Below are 27379 nucleotides of genomic sequence, written 5' to 3'. Positions count from 1 at the left end.
CTAGTCCTTCGGTACTACATCTTTTAGATTTGGATTTATTGTCACATGTACCGAGGTGCAGTGAAAAGTGTTGTTCTGCGTACAGTACACAGTCCGATCGTTCCATACATGAAAAACATAGGACATACGATAAATATTTAATACATAGACAAGGACATTGGGTGAAGCATACAGAGTGGAGTGCTACTCAGCAGAGAAGATGCGTGGAGAGATCAGTTCAGTCCCTAAGAGGGTCATTCAAGAGTCTGTTAACAGATTCAAAAACAGCTTCTTCCCTGCTGTTAAGTGCGTGTTCTCAGATTTTTGTATCTCCTGCTCAATGGAAGAGGTTGGCAGAGAGAATAACGTGGGTGGGAGTTGTCTTTGATTATGATGCCCGCTTTCCCAAGGCAGTAGGAGGTATGGACAGAGTCAATAGATGGGAGGAAGTTTTGTGTTCACGACTATGTAGTTTCTTACGGTCTTGGGCTGAGCAGTTACCATACCAAGCTGTGATGCAGGTTTCAATTGTCTAGATCTAGTCTTGATCAGGGTCGCCTGTCTTCAATGGTTCAGACCTGCCCTTCAGTAGGGAGTGAATCACCCGGTTAAACTATGGTTTCCCATTGGGGAACTCACGTTCTTTGGCACACAATCTTCTACACACTTACTGACAAAGTCTGTGATGGTGGTAGCGTACTTGTTTAGGTTGGCCGCTGAGTTCTTTAACATGGACCAGTTCACTGACTCCAAGCAGTCACGTAGCTCTTCCGTTGCTTTGGACCAACATTGCACGACCTTAACTATATTCTCCTGCTTAAGTTTTATGATTACTTGTTAAGTGTGCAATAGTGCTTCTGATAACTATTTCCTGGATGGGCAAATGCAATCTGTCCAGATCAGGAGGAGTTTGAGCCAGGATTTGATTAGTCAATACATTTTTTTAAAATATGAAGTGAATGCGGTCATAATCTTTCTAATCTATTGAGTCATGTCATGTTCATTTGATCCATCTCCCTGGTAAATCCTGAAGCAAAATATGCAATATCATTGTCAATGCCACTTGTGATTTTATCCTTTTAGTCCTGCAGTGGCCCTAGTCTTATTTCATGCATTGCTGTTAGTCAGAGATACTAAAGTTAGCAGGTTACATCTGCTAGTATACATCTGTGTATACAAGTTACTGTAAACTTTATTTTGATAGCGCATGTAGGACTTCTTGTTTTTTTATTTCCACCCTTGCCCCACTCCGGTAGATTGAAGAAAAATTACTATGAACAAAGATTTTCCGGAGAAACATTTTAAGGCAGTCACAAAGCAACTGGAATTTCAGCTTCATTGTATAAAAATGTTGATGTTAGAATTTGTTTTCAATTGAGGGGTAACTTTTTTTAGGTTATTATATTCAAATGGTTACTTACAGCATGTTACATCGGTGAGGTGAGTGACTGGCCTTGATAGGAACAAAGAACAATACAGCACAGGAACAGGCCCTTAGGCCCTCCAAGCCTGTGCCGATCATGTGTCCTATCTAGACCAACCGCCTGTATTCTTCTATACCCTGTCTGTTCATGTGCCTATCCAGATAAGTCTTAAAAGCCACTAACATATCTGCCTCAATCACCTCACTTGGCAGTGCATTCCAGTCCACCATCACCCTCCGTGTAAAAAACTTCCCCGCACATCTCCACTGACCCTTTCCCCCCTCACCTTGAACTTGTGCCCGCTTGTAATTGTCATTTCTGCCCTGGAAAAAAGCCTCCAACTGTTCACCCTATCTATACCCCTAATAATTTTATAAGCTTCTATCAGGTTGTCCCTCAGCCTCCGTCTCTCCAGGGAGAACAATCCCAGTTTAGTCAATCTCTCCTCATAGCTAATACCATCCATACCAGGCAACATCCTGGTAACCCTTTTCTGTACTCTCTCCAAAGCCTCCAAGTCCTTCTGGTAGTGCGGTGACCAGAATTGGACACAGTAGTTCAAATGTGGCCTCACTCAACGTTCTATATAATTGTAACATAACTTTCGAGCTTTTATACTCGATACCCTGTCCTGTAAAGGCAAGCATGCCATATGCATTCTTTACCACCATTTCCACCTGTGCTGCCACTTTTAAGGATCTGTGGACTTGCACACCCAGATCTCTCTGTGTCTCTATGCTCCTGATGGTTCTGCCATTTATTTTATAGCTCCCACCTGAATTGGATTTCCCAAAATGCATCACCTCGCATTTGTCCGGGTTAAATTCCATCTGCCATTTCTCTGCCCAATTTTGCAGCCTATATATATCCTGTTGTATTCTCTGACAATCTTCATCACTATCCGCAATTCCTGCATTCGTAGTATCATCTGCAAACTTGCGAATCAATCCCGCTACATTTTTTTCCAAGTTATTTATATATATTACAAAGAGCAGAGGTCCCAGTACTGATCCCTGCGAGATCCACTAGTTACAGAGCTCCATTCGGAAAAACACCTTTCCACTGCTACCCTCTGTCTTCTATGGCCAAGCTAGATCTGGATCCATCCAGCTAGTTCACCCCTGACCCCATGTGATCTAATCTTTTGCACCAGCCTGCCATGAGGGACCTTATCAAATGCTTTACTAAAGTCCATGTAGACAGCATCCACAGCCCTTCCCTCGTCAATCATTTTTGTCACCTCCTCAAAAAACTCAATCAAATTAGTGAGACATAACCTCCCTCGTACAAAACCTGCTGTCTGTCGCTAATAAGACCATTCACTTACAAATATGTATATCAAGGCAGCATTTGGCAGAATGTGGCATCAACGAGCTCTAGCAAAACTGGAGTCAATGGGAATGAGGGGGGAAACTCTCTGCTGGTTGTAGTCATACCTGGCACAAGGAAGATGGTTATGGTTGTAAGAGGTCAGTCATCTCAGCTCCAGGACATCACTACAGGAGTTCCTCAGGGCAGTGTCCTAAGCCCAATCATCTTCAGCTGCTTCATCAATGTCGCTGATGATTGCACAATGTTTAGTACCATTTATGACGCAGATACTGAAAGCAGTCGTTGTCCAAATGTAGCAAGGCCTGGGCAATATCCAGGCATGGGCTGACAAGTGGAAAGTAACAGTCACGCCACACAAGTGCCAGGCAATGACCATCTCCAACAAGAGAGGATCTAACCATTGCCCCTTGACATTACCATCACTGAATCCTCCACTATCACCATCATGGGGGTTACCAATGACCAGAATTGAATTGGACTAGCCATATAAATACTGTGGCTACAAGAGGTCAGAGGCTCAGAGCCCTGCAGTGGGGAACTCACCACCCGACTCCCCAAAGTCTCTCCACCATCGACCAGGAACAGGTCAGGAATGTGATGGAATACCCCTCCCTTGCCTGGATGAGTGCTGCTCCAACAACATTAAGAAGCTTGACAGCATTCAGGGCAAAGCAGCCTGTTTGATTGGCACCCCTTCCACAACATTCACTCCCTTCACCACCAGTGCACAGTAGCAGCAGTGTGTACCATCTACAAGGTGCACTGCAGCAACTCACAAGGCTCCTTAGACAGCACCTTCCAAACCCATGACCACTACCATCTAGAAAGACAAGGGTAACAGATGCCTGGGAACACCATCACCTGGAAGTTCGCCTCCAGATCATTCACCATCCTGATCTGGAAATATATCACCTTTCCTTCACTGTGGCTGGGTCAAAATCCTGGAACTACCTCCCTTACAGCAATGTGGGTGTGTCTATACCACATTGACTGCAGTTGTTCAAAAAGGCAGCTCGCCACCACCTTCTCAAGTGCAATTAGGGAGGGGCCATGAATGCTCACCTAGCCAGCAAAGCCCACATGCCAGGAATGAATAAAAATGATGAAATATTATTTGTAGCCAATTTTCAAAGTGGAATTAAATTTTGATGACCATTATTTGAAAGGTTATACCTTAATAAGTTTGGGAGTGAGCTGCCTCCCATGGTGGCGGATATTTTAATAATCTTTTGTCACATGTAGGCTTACATTAACACTGCATAGGCAGCGGAAGGAAATGAGGCCTTGTTCAAGGAGTTAGTGGATGATACACTGGCCCCGATAAAGGAGGGTATGGGAAAGACTTTAATGGCAGTGTGGGAGCAAGGAGAGGTTTTGAAGGGGGTTGTCGCATTTCTTGAACTTGATAATGTCACTTCAAATTCAGCCAGAAACACTTGAAGCATTTCATTGTTCGATATTTCCCTTAGGTGGTGGGGAAGGTTGGAGAAAGAGGGAACTAGCAAATGGTTAAACACCACCTCTTGGAAGCAAAGTCACATTAGTTTGAACTCAATTAGTCATAATTACATTGTAGTTTTTAAAAAAAACTGTTGTTTTATTATGGCAAATACATATAGCAAAAATGTAGGATTATTAGCATGTCACTTTACACAAAGGCCACAGGGTGGCATTTACTTATCAGCATATACAAAGTTAAGACAATTCACTTTTCTAGTGTTGACATTATATTGCACTACTTTTTTTCTTATTCTAAATTCTGCTTTGTACCTAGGTCAAGTTAAACTAGAGGCAACAGCAACATGTAAATTACACTGAAGCCCCAGAATCAGTATTAAAGCTGCAGCGTCCCTTTTAGATTACACTCTCCAAACAAAAACCCAGTGCGCTGTAATAATCATGGAACCGTTTTGATGTTACTGGGTTTGAAGGATTATGCTACAACATATTGGCAAGTGTAAACCTGTTAACAAGGGGCAATAAGCCATGCTCAAAATTTCCTAAAAAATGCGTCCTTAGATGAATTCAGGCCACGGAGGTAAAAAGGAAAAAAAAAAGCATTTTAAAAATCCATTATTCCAGGCCAGTCAAGTTTAATTAGGCGGACATCTTAAGAAACAAAGCAGATCTTTTGACATTCTAGAAAGAGAACCTGTACACACAGCCCAAATCTGATGACCAAATCAAATTGGCCCTTATTTTCGTTTGCTTTTTGTGTCTGTTGTCTGGAACACACTAGAGGCCGACATGAGATTTTCTATGTACTGTCCAAGAACTTGATTTTCAGACTTTAGTTTTAGATTCTCTTCTTTAACAGCATCCACACGTGCAGACAGCTCTGAGTGAGCAAAAGAAACACATTGAGGCTTACTTGATTGCAAGAATATAAAATACAGTAAATTATGGAATCTCAATCCGATCATACCAACTGATTATTTTTTAAGTTGCCACAGAAGTAACTTTGCCAATTCTCCACAGGTAAACTTTATTGGTTATAAGTGAAGCCAGTGTTTTTGCAGTTTAGCTAGGAAGGGAAGGGGGAGCAAGAGTAGGAATAAAAGCTACACAAAAAGGTTATTTTTCTAAAAGAAAGCAACTTCCCGAGTTGCTTCCTTCAGATAGGGCAGGATTTAAAGGGCAGGGCTTCCACAAGGTGAGGGAGCAGAACCCTACCACCCAGTTTAAGCATATTGATAGATTTATAGATAAAAAGCATACACTTCAGTACTTACAACAAATTAATTTACCTTCTAAAGTGTGTTGAAGCTCCAACACTTGATTAATCAGTCGTGTCTTCTCTTCTAATTCTACCTGGTTCTCTGGGTCGATTACTAGAATAGAATTGATGGAAAGATTACATAACTTCTATAAAACAACCAAACATGATTTAGAACACGAAGTAGCTTAAAAAACCTCACACTCCAACAAATTAAAAGCCAGCTTGAAAATAAATTGTGCCTTCTTCATTATTTTCCTCTCGTCTTTATTATGAGGAGCTTTCCACAGCCAGTTAGGATGCTTGCAAAATTAAATCTAAAGTTTCATAATTTAATCATTTTTAGCCCAGTATCATTCTGGTGAATCCATGCTGTACCCACCCCTTGTACTAAACTGTGTGACACATTCCAAATTTCCCTCACGATTAAAAGGACCCGCATTCTGTTCAGAATGCTCTGTACATACCACCCAAACACACGACTGCAATCCCAAATTCACCGTGAGAATAGCTCCAACATCAGTTTGTCCTATTAATAGGAAGATTGAAGCACTGACCTTCATAGAAAATTGGAACCTCAAGTTACAATACTTTATCACCACATTTATTTAAGTCAAAATGAATATCTGAGATCACTAAGAATCAATTAACCCCATTAAAAGATCACAAAGCAATCACGGCACCGACACAAAGACCTTCACCAAATTTATATCTTCATATTAAAAGAACAATGTAAGATTTGTGTGTATGTCGAAAGCTGCAACACTCTATGGCTCAATGATTGTTCAAGTATTTTACAGCAATCACTCAAATCCAACCCAAGTGTCATCACCTTGTACCACAATCTTTGACTTTGTTTATTTTACACCGTAGGCAGAGCCCAAGCACATCTACATCATATCTAAAATTTCAACTTTCTGATGAAGGAACTTAGAAAGCTGCCAGTGAAACATTCAAAATTAGGGACCATCACATATATTCATCTCAATCATACACTTCCGGGGCGGCAAGTGGCACAGTAGTTAGCACTGGGACTGCGGCGCTGAGGACCCGGGTTCGAATCCCGGCCCTGGGTCACTGTCTGTGTGGAGTTTGCACATTCTCCTCGTGTCTGCGTGGGTTTCACCCCCACAACCCAAAGATGTTCAGGTTAGGTGGATTGGCCACGCTAAATTGCCCCTTAATTGGAAAAAAAATGATTGGGTATTCTAAAAAAAAAATTTTTAATCATACACTTCCATTCTCAATGATGCCATTTGTGGTGCAGCAGGAGAAATTACAACTTTCCCACAGAAAGGTAAAGGAGAGCAAATTACTCTGGGCTGCTCCCACATGCATCTTACCAGTCAGTTCTAGAAACAGTAACAACAGAGGCCTCACAACAGATTGGCTGTTGGCCTGTTCGGCCAGATATAGCACAAGACTGGGTACTATTCATTTAAACGTCTTCAAGAAACCTCTTCCATGGTTCCTCTACAATCATGTTTCAGATTAAGAATTCAGGTATCCTATTGACATCAATACCTCCAAGTTGTTGAATTGGGATAATTAATATAATGTAAAACATTATTGGACATATCTTCAATTTGGTAGTGTTCTGTCTACATTTTTTTAAATAGTAAGAAGTCTTACAACACCAGGTTAAAGTCCAACAGGTTTGTTTCAAACACTAGCTTTCGGAGCATTGCTCTTTCCTCAAGTGATTGAAGAGGTATGTTCCAGAAACAGAAAGATGTGAGGAAGGAGCAGTGCTCCGAAAGCTAGTGTTTGAAACAAACCTGTTGGACTTTAACCTGGTGTTGTAAGACTTCTTACTGTGCTCACCCCAGTCCAACGCCGGCACCTCCACATCATTATTTAAAATAATACAAGACACCAAACAATACCTATATTGGATCTTTCTACTCTCACTTTGATGATTATTAAACTATTGTCAATTGTTGTAAAAACCCATCTGGTTCATGACTGCCCTTTAGAGGAGGAAATCTGTCATTCTTACCTGGTCTGGCCTACATGTGACTCCAGATCACAGCAATGTGGTTGACTCTTAAATACCCTCTGAAAATGGACTAGCAAGCCACTCAGTTTAAGGGTAATTAAGGATGGCCAATAAATGCTGGCCTAGCCAGCGGTGCCCATATCCCAAGTAGATAAAAAGCCTTGTACTCCATTTATACTGCAGAATTGCTTCCATTGGAGTTGGTACATTTGCCCTCATTCGTACCCAATTAGTCCTGCCAGAAAACCAGTGATAAGCTGGTGGATAGGTATGGAAAAAAAAAATCAAAAAAGCTAATGGAATGCTGGCCCAAAGGTTATGCTATAGACTTATAAAGCCCTGGTTAGACCCCATTTAGCATATTGTGAAATGCATCTCAGGAAGAGTATATGTTACTAGGAGAGAGACAAGGGGGGGAACGTGGGAGGGGTGGGGGGGGGAGCACAAATTCACGAGGATGATTCCGGGGCTAAAAAGGTGAGTTGCATGAGTGACAGGCAGGAAGGTTAGGGAGTAAAGCAGCAAGTAGGATGGTCAGGAAACTGGATGGACAGTGAGCTGGACACTCTGGGAGCAAGGCGGTGGTTGGAGAACTGGAGGGGCCACTCCAAAATGGCACCAATCGGGTCATGCACTTTATAGACCCAAAGCAAAAAAAAACACTAAAATGAAAATCCCGATACTAAATGTGCATACTGGCCCGATTACATCCACAACTTTAAAGCAGAATAACTGGGGCAACATCAAATAGGGGCTTACTGTATTGCGAATTATAGAACCAAGCTGAGTAGATGGGATACACATGGTTGAACAGGCAGGCTCAGCTGGTCCTCCCTTCTATTCATTATAACGGACATTGTCCAAGAGCACTTTCAGCATGGATAATTGAAATGTTGTAGGCGAGCTCAAAGCCCTGTAAGGACTTTGTGAGGCAACACCCTGAGATGGATCCACATGCGTACAGCCTGATCCAAGTACAAATCTAAGAGTAAATCATTAAAGGCTAGATGTTACAAAAATAATTGAAGTGCAAAACTAAAAGCTCTGTATCTAAGTGCATGTAGCATTAGAAATAAAATGGATGAACTGATAGCACAAATACTATCTGATAGACGTGACAGAGATTTGGCTTCGGGATAACATAGGTTGGGACCCGAATATTAACGGTATGTGACTTTTAGGAAGGATAGCAAGTTAGGAAAAAGTGGCTCTGTTAATTAATGATGGTATTAGCAAATTAGATAGAGATGATCCAAGTTCAGGAAACGACAATGTAGAAGTAGTTTAGGTTGAGATGAGAAATGATAAAGGCAAGTCACTTGTGGGAGTGATGTACAGGCCCCCTAATTTTAACTAAATTATTTAGATTATAAAAGAAGAGATAATCGGACCTTGACAGAAAGGTATCTTGATAATCATGCAGGATTTTAATCTACATAAAGACTGGAAGTTAGGTGGGTAAGGGTAGTGTAAATGAGGAATTCATAGAATGTTTTTGGGATAGTTCTATAGACCAGCACGTTCTGGAGCCAACCAGAAGGCAGGCTATGCTAGATCCGGTATTGTGCAATGAGTAGGATTAATTGAGAATCTCATAATGAAGGAAACAGCAATCATAATATGATTGAATTTTATATTCAGTTAAAGGGAGAGAAGATACAGTGAGTTAGCAAAATGGGTCTTTTTCTGGTTGGCAGGTTGTGACGGGGGGTGTGCCATAGAGATCAGTGCTGGGACCTAAATATTTTACAATTTTTATAAATGACTTGGACGAAGGGACTGAAGGTACGGTTGCTAAATTTGCAGAATACACAAAGATAGGTAGGAAAGTAAATTGTGAAGACATATAGGCCGCACGGTGGCACCGTGGTTAACACTGCTGCATCACAGCACTGATATCGGCTGTGTGTCCATGTGGAGTTTGCACATTCTCCCCGTGTCTGCATGGGTTTCATCGAGTGCTCCGGTTTCCATCAACAGTCCAAAGATATGCAACTTAAGATGGACTGGCCATGCTGGATTGCCCCTTAGTGTCCAACGGTTAGGTGAGGCTACGGGAGAGTGGGCCTAGGTGGGGTGTTCTTTCGACGGATCTGCGCAGCTCAATGGGCCGAATGACCTTCTGAACTGTAGTGATTCTATATTCTATAAGGAGGCTACAAAGGTACATAGAAAGGTTAAGCGAATGGGCAAAAGTATGACAAATGGAGTGTAATGCGAGAAAATGTGACACTATCTATTTAGGCAGGAAAAATAAAAATAAATGATCTAACTGGTGAGAGGATGCAAAACTCTTGAGATGCAGAAGGATATGGGTGTCCTAGTGCATGAATCACAAAAGACCAGTACACAGGTACAGCAAATAATTAGGAAACTAATAGAATATTATTGTTATTATTATTGAATATTATGAGGGGAATTGATTATAAAAGTAGGGAGGTTATGCTTCAGTTGTACAGAGCATTGTTTGAACCACATCTAGTGTATCGGTCTCCTTATTTAATGAAAGATGTAAATGTGTTAGAAGCAGGTCAAAGAAGATTTACTAGACTAATGCCAGGAATAGGTGGATTGTCTTAATGACAAAAGGTTGGAGAGGTTAGGTTTGCATCCACATGTGCAGCACGGAGGCACAGTGGTTCGCACTGCTGCCTCACAGCGCTGAGGTCCCAGGTTCAATCCCGGCTCTGGGTCACTGTCCATGTGGAATTTGCACATTCTCCCCGTGTTTGCGTGGGTTTCGACCCCACAACTCAAAGATGTGCAGGGTAGGTGGATTGGCAATGCTAAATTGCCCCTTAATTGGAAAAAATGAATTGGGTACTCTAGATTTATTTTAAAAAAGGTTTGCATCCACTACAGTTTAGAAGGGCAAAAGGTGACTTGATCAAAATCTTTAAGGTCATTGCCGGGGAGAGGATGTTGCCTCTTGTCGAAGAATCTAGATCTAGCAGTCGCTCATTTAAGACAGGTGAGGAGAATCTTTTCAGTTTTCTCTAGAACTGTCTTCCTCAAAAAGGCAGTGGAAGATGATTATTTTTAAGGCAAAGCTCAATAGGTTTGTGATTAGCATGGGAGTGAAAGGTTATCAGGAGTAGGCGGGAAAGTGAGGTGGAGGCTACAATCAGACCAGCCATGATCTTATTGAATGGCAGAGCAAGTTAGAGGGGCCATGTGGCTTTGTGCTACAACTAGTTTGCAAGTAACATGGACAGTTAACATGCAGCTACTGCAAACATTTAAGACAGCAAATGGAATGTTAGCTATTTTGGCAAGAGGATTGATGTACAAGAGCCAGGAAATCTTGCTACAATTATATGGGGCTTTCTGAGACCTCACCTGGAGTACTGTTTTTGTCTCCTTATCGTTAGAAGGATGCACTTGTCTGAAGAAAGGATACAACAAAAGCTCAATAGACTGAGTTATGGGATGAGAGGGTTATCCAATGAGAAAAGATTGAGGAGGATGGGCCTGTTTTCTCTGCAGTTTAGAAGAATGAAACATAAAATTCTTAAGCGGGTTTGACAGAGTCAATGTTGAGAGGCTGTTTCTCTGTGGCGGGAGTGTCTAGAACTGGAGGCATGGTCTTGGACACAGGGATCAGCCATTTAGGACTGAGACCAGGATAAATATCTTCAGAGGCTTGTGAATCTTTGTAATTCTCTACCCCATCGGGCTGCGGATGCGGAGTTATTGAATATATTCAATCTGGAGATTAACAGATTTTGGAGCACCAAATAATCAACAGGTAAGGACAGGGCAGGGAAGTAAAATTGGTCTTACCCTGATCTGTCTGAAGAGCAGAGCAGATGCAAGAGGCCTTATTAACTCGGTTATTCATTTCATTGCTGTTTATCAGATCTTACCAAGTGAGGGGTTAGGCACTTTGGTAAGAAGAATGGAGGCATATTTTCTAAATGTGAAAAGGCTTAGAAAACCAGGAGCATAAAAAGGGACTTGGGTGTCCTAGTTCAAGATTCTGTTAAGGTTAACGTGCAGGTTCAGTCGGCAGTTAGGAAGGCAAATGCAATGTTAGCATTCATGTCGAGAGGGCTAGAATACAAGAGCAGGTATATACTTCTGAGGCTGTAAAAGGCCCTGGTCAGACCCCATTTGGAGTATTGTTTTGGGCCCCGTATCGAAGGAAGGCTGACCTTGGAAAGGGTCCAGAGGAGGTTCACAAAAATGATCCCTGGAATGAAGAGCTTGTCATATGAGGAGCAGTTGAGGACTCTGGGTCTGTACTCATTGGAATTTAGAAGGATGAGGGAGGATCTTAGTGTAACTTACAGGATACGGAGAGGCTCAGGTAGAATGGATATGGAGATGATGTTTCCACTAGTAGGAAAAACTAGAACTCAAGGACACAGCCTCAGACTGAAGGGATGATCCTTTAAAACTGAGATGAGGCGGAATTTCTTCATAGAATCACAGAATTTACCGGGCAGAAGGAGGCCATTTGGCCCATCGGGTCTGCACCAGCACCCGGAAAGAGCACCCCACATAAGCCCATACCTTCACCCTATCCCCATTACCCAGTAACCCCACCTAACCTTTTTGGCCACGAAGGACAATTTAGCATGGCCAATCCACCTAACCTGCACATCTTTGGACTGTGGGAGGAAACCAGAGCAACCGGAGTTAACCAACGCAGACATGGGGAGAACGTGCAGACTCTGCACAGCCAGTGATCCAAGCCGGGAATCAAACCTGGATCCCTGGAACTGTGAATCCAGAGGGTTGTGAATCTGTGGAACTCTTTGCTACAGAAATCTGCGGAGGCCAAATCACTGAGTGTCTTTAAGACAGAGGTATATAGGTTCTTGTTTAATAAGGGGATCAGGGGTTATGGGAAGACAGCAGGAGAATGGGGATGAGGAAAATATCAGCCATGATCGAACTGCGGAGTAGATTTTGTTCTTACGTCTTATAAGTCCAAACTCCTTATTATGGTAGTCAACATAACCCTCAATCAACTTTTTTTTAAAATATTCCCCGTGTCTGCGTGGGTTTCACCCTCCCAACCCAAAGATGCGTAGATTAGGTGGATTGGCCATGCTAAATTGCCCTCAATTGGAAAAAATAATTGGGTTTTCTAAATTTATTTTTAAAAACTTTTTAAAAAGCATTAACCAGGTTATTAATTTCATTGGTTTATCAGATCTTGTCAAGTGCAAACTCCTTATTATTGTAGTCAATATAACAGTCTTTGAAGAGTATGTCAATCCACAAAGACATTTATGATGCAGTGGCACAGTGGGTAGCACTATTGCGTCACGGCGCCAGGGTCCCAGGTTCGACTCCCAACTTGGGTCACTGTCTGTGTGGAGTCTGCACATTCTCCCTGTGTCTGCGTGCGTTTGCTCCGGGTGCTCCAGTTTCCTCCCACAAGTCCCGAAAGACATGCTGTTAGGTGAATTGGACATTCTGAATTCTGCCTCTGTGTACCCGAACAGGCACCGGAATGTGGCGACTAGGGGCTTTTCACCGTAACTTCATTGCAGTGTTAATGTGACAATGTGTTAATGCGGCTACTTGTGACAATAAAGATTTTTTTTAATTATTAAAAATTCAGTTAATTGTTGAGAACTATTGCCCTCCCCCCTCCGCCCAAACAAGGCTAGGGAACACACCCAATTTATTTTTTCCGAATAAAGGTAGACAATCCTTATAGAGACTGGCTTCTGCTGGACATCACTGGTTTGAGCTTTGGGAGCTGAACGTTATCCATCGCTCTCTCTCTATCTGAGCTTTTCCACTTACTGTTTTGCTAATTCGGACTTCACATTCAATCTCTCCTTCCCACCAACAACCCCACGTATCAGAGTCCACCTGGGCTCAGATCAAAGACTTGGTCCCCGAAAGGTAATTTTGGGATCATTGAATGGCAGAGGATATCAGCTGCTTATATATGAATTTCCATAATTCCACCCTTTGTCCCTTTAAGGAGAGATGCTTGGGTGAATGGAGTGCCTAGTAAATGCACATATTTTGGGGGAAGTATATTACAGGAAAGGGAGGAGAAGGTGGGATTGCACTTGAAAGCAATAACAGCCAATTTATACTTTATATCATACCTTCCATTTCTGCATTCATCATGAACTGTTCACAATCGAGTTTTGAATGAGAGATGGTCGATCCCGAATCCACTAATGAAAAAAAATATTTTTAAGATACATAACAATACTGGTAATAGATGGTTTTACACCAGCTTCTCTAAATGCTCAATTGGCAAATATTGCACCATATAGACCTTACAAAGGATACAAATCCCAGGTGTAATCCCTAGTCTCTGCTAAATTAAGAGACTTAAGCACAAAAGGCAGTGATGGGAGTGCTGTTACCAAATATCAGTTGGAACAGCAGTTGAATTCAGCACCCATATTTAGGGAGAGGAAAGAATTAACAACAGTTCCCCACTCCCGATCAATATCCAACAGCTCCTGCTGGAAGGTGTTTTAGAGGTATCAGGTAACAACAGGATTATTTCAGCTGTAGTGCCCTCTTCACTTCAAAAAGTGTGTCAACACCCACTGTCAAATGCCAGGTGGGAAGTTACCAAACATCTTCTACCTCTCAGCATTCTCCAACCTCAGCCAAAATCTCTGGGGAAAAGGGGAATGTTAGCTTTCTGTAAAATGAAACAGTGGGTTTTGCCTCTTAGAAATTGACTTTTGAAAGCCAAACAGGAGCTGAAATCACACAAGTGTTAATCAATATTGCTCCTTGGCTCCATAAGCAAAGTGGCAACAAACTCTGAAGAATAAAATATTTAATAACTCTTCAGATAAAAGAGGAAACACTGAATTAACTAGCAGTGAAGTGAGAGGATAGGAGGGGGAAATCCTAAATTTTAATTCATTCAGTCACTAGCTGCCGAGCTAGAGGTAACCACATCAGGTCTTACATAGAAAAGAGAGTTGTTTTGCTGGTGCCTGCAGATCAGCCAGAAAGTACCTATTCCAGGTTCTAACACAGGTCAGGGTAGATTGGTCAACTGATTAAAGTTATGATTCTTCCCCACAAGTACTGGAATTAAAAACAAACACCTAGAAAAGTAGAGAAGGTATTTTGATCTACAAATGTTACATTCGTTCTTCTGGAAGCAGGTTCTGTCAACTATGTCGCTGAGATTTTGAGTAAAAAAGAATGTTAACGTCATCATGTTATCTACGGAGTAAGCATTTACAAATTCAACTGCAGCTTAATCCCAAAGTGGCAATAACCATTAGCATAGACATCAAACTTCAATGCTAATTTTGCGGAATCTTGAATCCATATCAGACATTGTCCTAGTCAGTGAACAACTTCCATTCCCAGATTCTGCTGCTAGGAAACTAACCTTCAGCTTTCACCTCCCCCCCCCCCCCCCCCCCCCCATATTTGTCTCACCCAACACTACACCAGCCTCATCTGCTCCACTAAAACTGGTTGGAGAAACCATTTTTTTAAAAAAAAGTAATTTAATGTCTCTCCTGCAATGGCAACAAATCAGATATTTGGGAAACCACTGCACACAAGTGTGCACTGGAACTAATGTAACATTCAGTGGCACTATTTTTTTCCCCAGAGCCTGCAAGTGGGGAAGAATGCTGAACCCAAGATAAAACAGGTCATATCAGCAAGTTGACAGAAACACATTTCAGGTGTTTAAAATGGAATACCTACTTGTGACAATAACGATTTTTTTTTTTTTATTAGACACTGTGTGACCTTAAAGGTAACAAATGGTGAGGGCTCAGTGGAGCCTGATCCTGTCCTCCTTGGCCGCTGGCACTTTCAAGCAGTGACCGATTTCTCCTCCCTGGAAGGATCGGATGGAAGGGTGGAGCGAAGGCTGGTCAGGGAGGGAAGGGTTGTTGGTGTTGACAGTGGGATCCTGGGGGGAGAACTCGCAGTACAGGTGATGGGAGAGAACAGTCACAGTCAGACAGGGGAGTGGGATGCAGTAGGGTGGCAGGTCCAGGGTGAAAGTCTGGTCGGTGAAAGTCTCATCAGGTGGGTTAGAGGGGAAATGAAATGTGACTCGGATAACAGGAGGGGACGGTAATGGGGAGGAATGGCATGTGGAGGTGGATTGTGATGGGATCCAGAGTAAAGGGGGGAGAAAAAGGAAAGAGGAATGATGATATTGGGTGGGTCTATGATGACGGAGGCAGAAGTTGGTGAGACAAACCAACCTTGACCACGCAGTTAGTCAGTGAGATCCCTGGAGGTGGGAGAAGGATCTTTTTGGGTGGGTGGAGTGGAGGGCCAGCAAAAGAAGCTGACTGAAGGAATACCCTAGTAATTAATGAAGCAACGAGATGCAAAAGGTTGTGATATCCTCTCAATGGTAAAGCCCGCATTGCAACAGGTTTGTTCCCAACTCATGATCTGATATAACATCCCAGCAAGCCGTGGAGCTGCCGTTCATTCTGCCTTTGCCATTAGCTGCAATCTGAGGCAGAAATGAAGGGAGGAAGGTGGAATGCCTCCATGGGAGGGCAGCCAATTCGCAACTCCAAACCTCCATCCTCATGGGTAAATGATCACGCATGGCAAGAGCTCATACAGTTAAGTCTTTTTATGTTGCAATGGCAATGGTCTCTCTATAGAGTTGAGGGGAAATGGAGAGAAAACAGAAAACTGTCCACATGAGGCTTCTTGCACATGGCTCTCATCACCCTGGTCAAAGCAATGTCTCCATACACATTCATGCATGAATGGGAGGAACACCCATCTCTGATCCTCCACCAGGAGACCTTTACCTGGAAGGAGTGGGTTGAGGATGGCATGTCGAGATGAGGCCAGGTTAGGGTTTATAGCAGGAAACCTGTAAAGGGCATGCTCACTTAAGATATCATTTCAATGCTGTCTGACTTAGCAGAAGTCCACAAATTGGAAAAGATAAAATTCAGCATCAGAGGAAGGCTTCCACAACACATGGAAGCAATTTACCAACCTGTTCAAGGACCTGTTCGTGACCACGAACCAATAAGGGGGGGGGGGGGGAGAGGAGGGAGAGAGAGAGAGAAGGGAGACCAAAATAGACAAAGGAAGAGAGAGGGGTGGGTGAGGAGAGAATAGGAGAAGGGAAGACACTACCGAGAGTACAGGGGAAGCTGGGCAGAGGAACCAAAGGGCTCCGAAGGAAGGAGAGCCCATGGGTGCAGCTACAGCAACAACGGGTGGCTGCAAACATGCCCCTGGTATGTTTTAATACATGGAGCAGCATATAGTCAAATAATAAGGGTGTGGCAACTGATCACTGGGGGCCCCAATGTTAACAGGCCTCGTAGCTGTATACATGTTTCATATGCATTCATACCTGATTACGCCTGGGAGGGTGGTAGAGGAGAGTTGCCTTGCATCCTTTAAAAAGTACCTGGATGAGCACTTGGTACATCATAACATTCAAGGCTATGGGCCAAGTTCTGGGAAATGGGATTAGGTAGGCAGATCAGATGTTTTTCATGTGTCGGTGCAGATTTGATGGGCCGAACGGCCTCTTCTGCATTGTATTATTCTGTGATTCTGATTATTGTTTTTTTTTAAAAAAAATTTCTGCTTGTATTTTTTAAAAATTCTTTTGTCTTTCTTTTTGCAATGTAGTCATAAGCAAATGCAAAAACCAAGAAAAATATATTTTTTTAAAGATATAATTTCAATTCATTCACACATCCACTGAGGAGTTGATGATAGAGGCTGCAGGCACCCCTGCCCTGATAATGGCTCATATCCAGATGAGGAGTGCCCATCACCAGTTGGCACAAGGCCAAGAGGAGCAAAATCCTGTGCAGCAAGAAGCAGTGGGGCCTCTACAAGAACACGGACCAATGCAATGGCAAGCGCAAACCCAACCACACATGTTCATTGGTGCTCGTATTTAAAGATGAGCAAAAGGTAACACCGAGGGCACCCTCATATGTCCTGGGCTGTGGTTGTCCACATCTGCCAATTTCTCCAGTACAAGCTGCGGCTGCAAGGACTGCAGACAGGTCATCCGAAACTCCTGACCTGCATTGAGCGAAGGTTTGTCTGGGTGTCATTTAAATATGGCACCAGGACCTTTGACCCTATGAGGTTAACAGTAGGTGAGCGACTTCCTTCCCACCCAGTCACAATATTCACCGAGCTCCTCGTGGATGCATGAGCTCAAAAGTGGAAGATCACATGTATTCACCCACCCCGCCGCCACCCAGCAGGAATCACACCGACTATCCCGCCCACAACCAGACTTGGGCAGAATTCCACCTAAAATAGACCAATTTAAAAACCACCATCCATGGAGATCAGTTAGCAGCATTGGGCCTTGGTGGAGATGGCTCAGCTGCTCACTGGCAGAGATGACTGACCACCCAATTACCAGGTTACAAAACATCACACCCCCTTCCTTATTGCTCCTCAGCCTTTTGGCAAAGGTCAAGTCCTTTGAGGTCTGGTGTGATGCCTTCTCTGGTCAGTTTGGACAGTGTGGGGACCCTGAACTGGATTGAAGGGAGGAGATGAATTAAGGGCTTGGCCTGTCCACTCTGCACACTGACACTGACAAATGAATAACATTTTAAAAATACGCCCCCCAAAAATTAACATGGTTTTTTTTTTTGTGTTTAAAAAGACAGACTGCACAGGGCAGGGCCAAAATTTCCTTTTTAAAGGTTTGGTGCATTGGGAATCTGGACGTGTAAAACAGACAAGACAGTGGCCTGAACCAGTCCCCTTTCAGTCCCAGTCCCCTTTCAGCTCTCTCTCTTTGGAGGCTTTGCAATATTGTTTGCATTTAATCGGGGTTTTCCTCCCGGTCTGCCGGCTGACTAAAAGGCCTAACCCGCCCGCACAAGCGCTGCCGGCGTTATTTTTTTAAAGAGCGGGGAGGGAGAGAGAGAGAGAGAGCGGATGTGTCTGCGGAGAGCTTGTCACTGCCTCAGCCGCTCGCCGGCGAGGCCGACACTTACCTGACCGATACCCGGGCACCAGCTCTCACTGCCGGCTCGCCGTCCGAATTAGAGGCTGAAGGGTTTAAAGAGAGAGAGAGAGAGAGGGGGGGGGCGGGGAGAAGACAGCGTCGAGCGGGCTCAGACTGGCATCAACAAAATGGCCACCAGAGGGAGAGAGGGACAACTGCAGGCAGGCGGCAAGTTCTCCTTCGCGGCTCGCACACAACAGCCACCCTGAACAAACAAAACCAGCGCTTTGGACAACTTTCTTCTACCACGTTGACAAAAAAAAAAACTGCATGGCTTAAATAATTCACATTCCGCATTTTTCACTCATTTGCTAACCCGATTCCACTTGGGACGACACTTACTTTAAAAAAAAAACACGAAATACGGCAGGAACGCTGTAAATAAATTCTTGATTCTTCTGAATTGTGAACACATTGACCACCCCCCCCCCCCCCATTAAAACCACATTTGTTTCCAAAGCCCAACTCAAAACGGTAACAGCTGCAAACCAAAAAAGAAATACATATAGGCAAATGCCCCCCCCCCCCCATGCACTCTTCTTCAACCCGTATAAACTACGTTTTTCCGACGGTCGTGTTCCTTCCCCCCCCACCCCCCCACAAAAAACAATCCGCCATCAGCCAAGTGAACGAAATATTTGGAGGAAATGGGAAAAAAAGGTGAACACAGATGACCAAGTCAAGAGGTTGACATGATGAGCGCTGCTGCCCGGGCAGGAGCTCAGAACAGCTGGAGAGGGTGGGCGAGGGAGGGAGTGAGTGGGTGAGGGAGTGGGTGGGTAGGTGAGGGAGTGAGTGAGTAGGTGGGCGAGGGAGTGGGTGGTGGGGGAGGGAGTGAGTGAGTGGGTGGGGGAGTGAGTGAGTGGGTGGCTGGGTGAGGGAGTGAGTGGGTGGGGGAGTGGGTGAGGGAGAGAGTGAGTGAGCGGCTGGAGGAGTGGGGGAGGGAGAGAGTGAGTGGGTGGGGGAGTAGGTGAGTGGGTGAGGGAGTGAGTGAGTGGGTGGGGGAGTGGGTAGAGAGTGAGTGGGTGGCTGGGTGAGGGAGGGAGTGAGTGGGTGAGTGAGTAGGTGGGTGGTGGTGGGGGAGGGAGTGAGTGGGTGGGGGAGGGAGTGAGTGGGTGAGGGAGAGTGGGGGAGTGGGTGGGTGAGGGAGTGGGTGGTGGGGAGGGAGTGAGTGGGTGAGGGAGAGAGTGAGTGAGTGGGTGGGGGAGTGGGTAGAGAGTGTGATTGGGTGAGGGAGCGAGTGGGTGGGGAGTGGGTAGAGAGTGTGAGTGGGTGGGGGAGTGGGTAGAGAGTGTGAGTGGGTGAGGGAGCGAGTGGGTGGGAAAGGGAGTGCCTGAGGGAGTGTGGGAGAGGGTGTGTGAGTGCGTTGGGGGTGGGGTGAGTGGGTGATGGAGGGGTTGAGTGGGCGAGGGAGTGAGTGGGTGGGCGAGGTAGTGAGTTGGTGGGTGAGGGAAGGAGTGGGGAAGGGAGCGAGTGGTGAGGGAGTGAGTGCTTGGGTGACAGAGTGAGTGGGTGAGGGAGTGGGTGGGTGGGTGACGGAGTGATTGGGTGGGTGGGTGAAGGAGGGAGTGGGTGGGTGGGTGTCGGAGTGATTGGGTGGGTGGGTGAAGGAGGGAGTGGGTGGGTGAGAGGGTGGGTGGGTGAGGGAGTGGGTGGGTGAGGGAGTGGGTGGGTGGGTGAGGAAGTGAGTGTGAGGGATTCAGTGGGTGGGTGACAGTGGGTGAAGGGGTGGGTGAAGGAGTGAGTGGTTGGGTGGGTGAGGGAGTGTGAGTGGGTGAGGGAGTGTGAATGGGTGAGAGTGGGTGAGGGAGAAAGTGAGTGAGTGGCTGGGGGAGGGAGAGAGTGGGTGGGTGAGGGAGTGAGTGGGGGGGAGTGGGTAGAGAGTGAGTGGGTGGCTGGGTGAGGGAGAGTGTGTGGGAGTGGGTGGGTGGGTGAGGGAGTGAGTGGGTGGGTGGGTGAAGGAGGGAGTGGGTGGGTGAGAGGGTGGGTGGGGGAGGGAGTGAGTGAATGAGGGAGTTACTGGGGGGGGGTGAGGGAGGGATTGGGTGGGTAAGGGAGTGACTGAGGGAGTGGATGGGTGAGGGAGTGAGTGAGTGACAGCTCTCTGGTCATCATCGGGCAGTGTGATCGACTTAACTGCATCAAAATTGTCACTCCAACAGGCTCAAGAAAATTATTATTTTCTTAAATGCTCCATACCTTCACAATCACTTGTTTTTGATACTGTGCCCCCTGAATCTCAAAAATAAAATTTATTGTGCCAAATGTGCAGGCTGCCCTAACCTGGTTAAAACAAGCAGACATCATGATCTGGGAGGGGGCACACACACAGGTTTGTGATCATTAATTCAAATCCATCTTCGAAACATCAGAAAGAAACGTCAATAACCCGGCTGTATTCACCACCCCCACACCCAGTACTTTGAGTTACTCATGAACTCGACTTTACCCGAATCATCAGCCAGAGAAATGGTGGTGAACGCGTCGTCCTCTTCTGTCGTAGTCTCACTTTGATCCATACTCTTGCAAGTTGAAGCGAGCAGCAAACAATGCCCCAACCAACAATGTGCAGCCACAGAAATGACTTTTGTTCAAGACGCGCCGGTCTTCCTTCAACTTAATGGTCGGCCAGAACGGAATAATTGAAATGTGAGCTGCTACCTTTACTTGATACCTGATCCCCGACTGCACGGAGTTGAGCTCTTCCGGAAATTGTTTAAGGACAAGGAATAAATTTAATGACTTAGAAAATACACAACTAAGCAATTTTTAAAAAACTGTACTTTGGTATCCTCCCTCAGTGTTCATTCTACTGTCTTTAATTGGATGATAAATATACTGCAACTCATGGTTCGTGATAAACAAGGATTCATTTTATACTATTTTCTTCAAAATATATCATTTGGGAAATTAGAACTGGGGCATATGCCAACATAAATGCTAGGTTAGTTTGCATGGAAACGATTATAAGGCAACAGCTCATCCATGATGATCTTTTAACCCACAACAATATTCATGGGCACCCAATTCAATTTCCACCTCAGGGTGAACCCTTCTACCGACTCCTGCAGAACAAACTTGATTTTCTCCAATCTCAGGTATTCTGACAGGTCATGTGGACCTGCTTCGCAGCCCCCCCACCCCCCCTACACACACACCGCCCACACCTGCCTTCCACCCCCACAAAGAACCTGCTCATCATCACCACCGCCATGTGGGCCCTATGCAGTGCTTTAAACTGGATGAGGCTTAACCTCAAACATGATGAGGACTCTTTCCCCCTTCGCAAAGCCTCCACCATCTCTCAGCAGCACCGCCCCTCCCAGCCCCTTCTCCCATTTGCGCTTAATCTCCTCCACAGGAGTGTCCTCCCTTTCCATCTGTTCCTTATATATATGCAACACCCTTCCCTCCCCTAATTCATCCTCCGACAGCAGCTTATCCTGCGCCGGAAGCAGTAGCCCGGGAAGGACGGCACCTCTCTCCACGCGAAATCCCTCCCTGCAGGCACCTAAAGCCATTCCCTTTGGGCAACTCATACCATTTCACCAACTCTTCCAGTCCCTTGAATTTGCCCCCTATATGCAAGTCCCTAAAATACTCAAACCCCACCTGCCGCCACCCCCAAAACCTCACGTCCAGCCCCGTCGGCACAAACCTATAGTTGTTGCATGTTGGCGTCCATAACGACATACCTTCCATCCCAAACTGTTGCCTGCAGTTACCCCACACCCTTAACGCCGACACCACCACTGGGCTCATGCAGTACCTGGCTGGCAAGAACGAAAGAGGTACCAACAATAGAGCCCTCAAACTTGATCCCCTATACAATGCCATCACCCACACAGACCGATCTCTCCTCCACAGGCCATTTCCTCACAACCGCAATATTCGCCGCCCAATAGTAATTTATCAAATTCAGCAATGCCAGCCCCCCCTTGCCCCCAATCCAAAAACACCCACCTCACCCGCAGGGTCTTCCACGCCCACACAAACCCTGAAATTATCCCATTAACCTTCCTAAAAAAGGACTTGGGGACAAAGATAGGGTGGTTCTGGAACACGAACAGAAACCTGAGCAGCGCTGTCATTTTCACGCGCCCAGCCAGCAATAGTGGCACCACATCTCATCTCTTAAAATCCACTTTCATCCCCTCCACCAATCGAGCCAAGTTCAATCTGTGTAACTGGGCCCAGTTCCTCTCCACCCTGAATGGCAACTCCCCTAACTTCCCCTCATGCCCTCTGGCATTGATCGGGAACATCTCACTCTTTCCCATGTTCAATTTATACCCCGTAAACTATCCAAATTCCCCCAAAATCTCTCCAAGGCTGCCCGGGTCCAAAATGTATAAGAGCAAATCATCCGCATATAGCAGAACCCTAAGCTCGGCACCTGCCCCGTTAAATTCCTTTCCAATCCCTCGAAGCCCTAAGCGCCATTGGCAACATCTCTACTGCCAAGGGAAAAAGCAATGGGGAGAGTGGGCACCCCTGTCTCATCCCACAATGTAGCCAAATGTACCCCAAACTCATCCGGTTCGTCTGAACCCTCGCCACCGGCTCCCTGTACAACAGCTGGACCCAGTCCACAAATCCCTGCCTGAACCATCCCAGCAACTCCAGCAAATGCATCCACTCCACCTGATCAAGAGCCTTCTCCGCATCCATGGCCACCAATACTTCTACCTCCTGCCCCTCCGAGAGCATTATAATTACAAGTAGCCTCCGCACATTCACTGACAACTGCCTTCCCTTGACAAATCCCGTCTGATCCTCCCATATCACCGGCAATAGCCCTCAAATCACAATGCTAGCACCTTTGCCAACAGCTTAGCATCATTGTTCAGCAATTGTTCTGATATCGGGCGGTAAGACACACACTGCTCCCGGTCCTTATCTTTCTTTAAAATCAGGGAGATAGAAGCCTGCGACAATGTGGGGGGGTGGGGTGTTTCCCCCTCTCCCTCACCTCCATATATGTCCTCACCAGCAATGGCCCCAACTCCGCGCCAAATGTTTTATAAAACTCTACTGGGAACCTGCCTGCCCAGCACCTTCCCCGCCTCCGTCACACAATTATTATCCATCACCACCCTCAGCCCAGTTGGGACCCTGAGCACTCCCCCCTCCACCTTGGGGAACGTCAACCCATCCAGGAACCGTCGCATCCCCTCTTCCCTTGTCGGGGACTATGACACATAGAGCCCCCTATAGAAGGCCTCAAATGCCCCATTCATGCCCTCCGGGTCCATCACCACCTTCCTCCTCTCATCCCTCACGCTACCAATTAGCCCCACATCTAACCCCCATTGTGGCTTTTGCGCCTCCCCTGAAATACCCGCGAATCCACCCAATGTGACGCGTGGTCAGACACCCCACAATCGCCGAATACTCCAAGTCAGCCACCCCCGCCAGCAGCGCCTTGTCCATCACCAAAAAATTGACCTGGAAATTGCACGGGGGAGAAGTATGAAAACTCCTTCGCTCTCGGCCTCCCAAACTTCACTGGTTCCGCCCATGCCCCCCATGCGCTCCATGAACCCCCTGAACTCTCTCGCCACCGCCGACATCCTCGACGACTTAGGACTCGACTAGTCCAGACTCAGGTCCAGGACCATATTGAAATCCCACCCCCCCCCCCCCACAAATCAGCCAATGCATGTCCAGGTCCAGGATCTTTCCTGACACCTGCCTCACTAACAGACCGCAATCTGTCAGGATAGGCAACAGCACCTCCTCCACAATAGCCCTCAACACCGGGGCTCCAGAAGGATGTGTGCTCAATCCTCTACTGTACTCCCTATACACACACGACTGTGTGGCAAAATGTAACCGTGTACGTTCCCTTAGCTGCAGAAAAATATTTTTCACTGTACTTCGGTAGATGTGACAATAAATCAAATCAAATCAAATCATAAAGTCTACGTCATCCCAATTCAGGGCATAAACGTTTACCAGGACTACCAGGACCCCCTTCCAGCTTCCCACTGACCATCACAAACCTATCCCCTGGAACGGCCACAATGCTCCCCACCTCGAAAGCCACCCTCTTATTATCCAAAACTGCCAGCCCCCTCGTCTTCATATCGAGCCCCCAGTGGAACACCTGCCCCATCCATCCTTTCCTCAGCCTCGTCTGATCCCCCAGATTCAGGTGCATCTCCTGTAAAAACGCAACGTCTACCTTCAAACTCCTCAGATGTGTGAACACATGCGACCGTTTAACCGGCCCATTCAGCCCTCTCACATTCCGCGTGACCAGCCTGGTCAGGGGTCCCACCGCAGCGCCCCACCCCCCCCCTCTCCCCCTCCCCTGCCAATCAGCCATATCCATTTTTAAGCCAGACCCCGGCCCACGTCACGCTCCCCTCCAGGCACACCCTCGGGTGTCTGCCGCCATCTCTCTCATCCCAAATGTACCACACCACGGGGGGGAGAGTAGGTAGGGTGCAAGGGCCCCCTGACCAGGCTGTTCATGTAGAATGTGAGAAGGCTGAATGGGCAGGTTAAATGGTCGCATGTGTTCACGCATGTCAGCAACCCACCCACCTCCACTACCACCCAACAAAAAAACAACCCCCCCCCCCATGCTTTCTTCTTGGCAACTCCCCATTTCACTCCCATTAACTAGCCCGCGCAGCTAGCATGGTGGCCCCCCCCAAGGCCTCTGACTTCCCCTCACACCTCCAGTCCACCCCTCCTCCCAATCCTCCCCACCACCAACAAAGAGAAACAAAAGGCACACTCACCATCATCGCTTGCCCGTCACAACCCAACTCAAATGCCCACTCCATCTGCCTTACAATGAACACAAAGCTCCTCTCCAAAGTTCAATGTCCTCAAACTCCTCCCAGTCCCTCATAAAGTCTATCGCCTCCTCTGATGAGTCAAAATAACACTCCTGTTTTTGGTGTATCACCCACAAGCGGGCAGGGTATAAAACACCGAACTTCATCCCCTTCTTAAAGACGCCGCCTTTATCTGGTTGTACCTGGCTCTCCACTTAGCCAGCTCTGCACCCAGGTCCTGGTAAATCTGGAACTCACTCTCTTCCCAGGTGCATTTCCTGGTCTGTCTAAACCACGTCAGAGTTTTTTCCTTATCTAAACATTGATGCAGCCTCACCACCATCGCTCTCGCGCGGCTCCCCACCTGTGGCCTCCTCATCAGCATCCTCTGCGTCCAATCCACTTCGAGGGGCTGGTTGAAGGCTCTCTTTCCCATCAACCTCTCCAGCATTCTCGCCACATACTCAGCAGTCTCTGCTCCCTCAATGCCCTCAGGCATCCCGACAAATCTCGAATTCTACCTGGAGCGGTTCTCAAGATCCTCCAATTTCTCTCTGAGCCTCTTCTGGCCATCCAACACCATTGCCAGCTCCATCTCCAGCGAGGCCTGACATGCCTCATGCTCCCCAACCGACTCCTCCACCTTCTGGATCACCAGGCCCTGAGCCTCCAGCCTCTGCTCCCCTCGCTCAATCTCCACACTGAGCGGCTCCGTCATCGTGGCCAAATCCGTGGGCATCTTTCAGTGAATGGTTAAGGCTCTGTTGACTGATACTTGTGCTTGCTAAACTGTCAATTCTCTTTCACTGCTAATTTGTATTTGATTGTTTTTAGTGTCTAAACGAATTGTATTGTGTGACTTCTGTTGCTGCGATGTTAGCCTCTTGGCCAGGTTGTTGTTGTAAATGAGAATTGGTTCTCAGTTGACTCACCTGGCTAAATAAATAAAATGTCTACGCGAGATAGCCTGTCGTGGTTCAACAAGGAAGTTCACCACCACCGAGGGCAATTCGGGATGGGCAACATATGCTGGCCTTGCCGGTGGTATCTACATCCCATGAACAAATTTTAAAAATTTCCAGGCTCTATGCATTTACACGCTCTCCACTCCAAACGCATCTTAAAGTGCTTTGCAGTTGTTCCAGTCTGATTCCTTTCTAGTTCTGAACTATTCTGCTACTTGCCTCTCCCAGTCCTCTGGGCTTCCTTGCATCCCCTCTTTCATCCAAGTGCCCAGCCATTGTCATATTTCAATTCTCCCCACAATACTGGGTTAACCTTCCCGCGAGGAGATTGGTCCCAGATCTGTTGAGATGCAAACCTTAAACCCGTCCATGCTCCCCCCAAACTGGTCCCAATACCTCAGGATTCTGAATCTCTTCTTGCTGTGCCATTTCTCCAACCACATGTTAACTTGGATCATCTCGCTATTTCTAAATTTACTGATATGGGACATTGGATGCAATCCATTGATTACTCTTTGGAGGTCCTGCTTTTTAACTTCCTCCAAAGCTCCTGAAACTCTGATGACAAGACCCCAACACTTTTGCTTCCGCTATTTCATTGGCTCCTACATGAACCACAACCACTAACTGTACCTTCCCTCCTCAGAATGTGCTCTAACATATTCGGACAAATATATAAGCCTGCAGTCACCTAGAATGGAAAATGCCTGTCACGGCTCAGGTGAATGGGGAACCTTGAAGGACGTCTTCTCTCAAAATAACTTTGTGATGAAATCTTCCCAAATTACACCCTGGTGTCTGCATAATTCAAGTGGAAACTTTTGACCAAGATTTTGTAATGGCTTTCCAAGCATTGTTGTCCAATAAAAATCAATGGCCAGGTAAAAGCATAACTACATCATTTTAATCACATACACCAATTTTAGATGCAAATATAATCAAGGCAAATGTAGTTCATGGGTATTTTAACTCAACAAAGAGCTATTAAAATTCAGTGCAACACTTTGCATTCTTTCCTTGGAGTCTTTGACATAGAAATGAATGAATTATTTAAGATGAGCTCCTGAGGAGGTCTATTCTGGTACCCTGTACCTGAATCATAACAGTTCTATTTATTTTGAACCAAAATGAATGGATCACATATCAAATAATAATGCCTCTTGATTCGTCGGTCAAATAATGAAGGTGGCTGAATCGTGTGTCTATTACATTGTGTGAACTATTT

General features: G+C 45.9%; 1 protein-coding gene and 1 long non-coding RNA gene across 4 annotated transcripts; one reads left to right on the top strand and one right to left on the bottom strand.

Moving 5' to 3' along the window:
• Positions 1-4305: 4305 nt before the first annotated feature.
• Positions 4306-21008, bottom strand: LOC140408430 (short coiled-coil protein). Of its 3 annotated transcripts, none has more exons than XM_072495607.1 (4): positions 20848-21008; positions 13528-13599; positions 5483-5566; positions 4306-5073 (listed from the first exon to the last, which is right to left on the bottom strand). In XM_072495607.1, the coding sequence occupies exons 1-4, from the start codon at positions 20915-20917 to the stop codon at positions 4931-4933; spliced, it is 369 nt and encodes a 122-aa protein (XP_072351708.1). In that variant the 5' UTR covers positions 20918-21008; the 3' UTR covers positions 4306-4930. The 3 variants fall into 3 exon arrangements, with proteins under 3 accessions (XP_072351708.1, XP_072351709.1, XP_072351711.1); XM_072495608.1 differs by lacking the exon at positions 20848-21008 and adding an exon at positions 18741-18760; XM_072495610.1 differs by lacking the exon at positions 20848-21008 and adding an exon at positions 18388-18546.
• LOC140408431 (uncharacterized) lies at positions 20912-27041 on the top strand. Its single transcript, XR_011940107.1, has 2 exons — positions 20912-21047; positions 26801-27041. It is a non-coding gene; the product is annotated as an uncharacterized lncRNA (long non-coding RNA).
• The last annotated feature ends 338 nt before the right edge of the window (positions 27042-27379 follow it).

This window comes from Scyliorhinus torazame, chromosome 3 (assembly GCF_047496885.1).
Source record: "Scyliorhinus torazame isolate Kashiwa2021f chromosome 3, sScyTor2.1, whole genome shotgun sequence".
NCBI classification, from domain to species: Eukaryota; Metazoa; Chordata; class Chondrichthyes; order Carcharhiniformes; family Scyliorhinidae; genus Scyliorhinus; species Scyliorhinus torazame.
The sequence above is the reverse complement of the archived record's forward strand: the minus strand, read 5'-3'. Positions and strand labels throughout refer to the sequence as shown.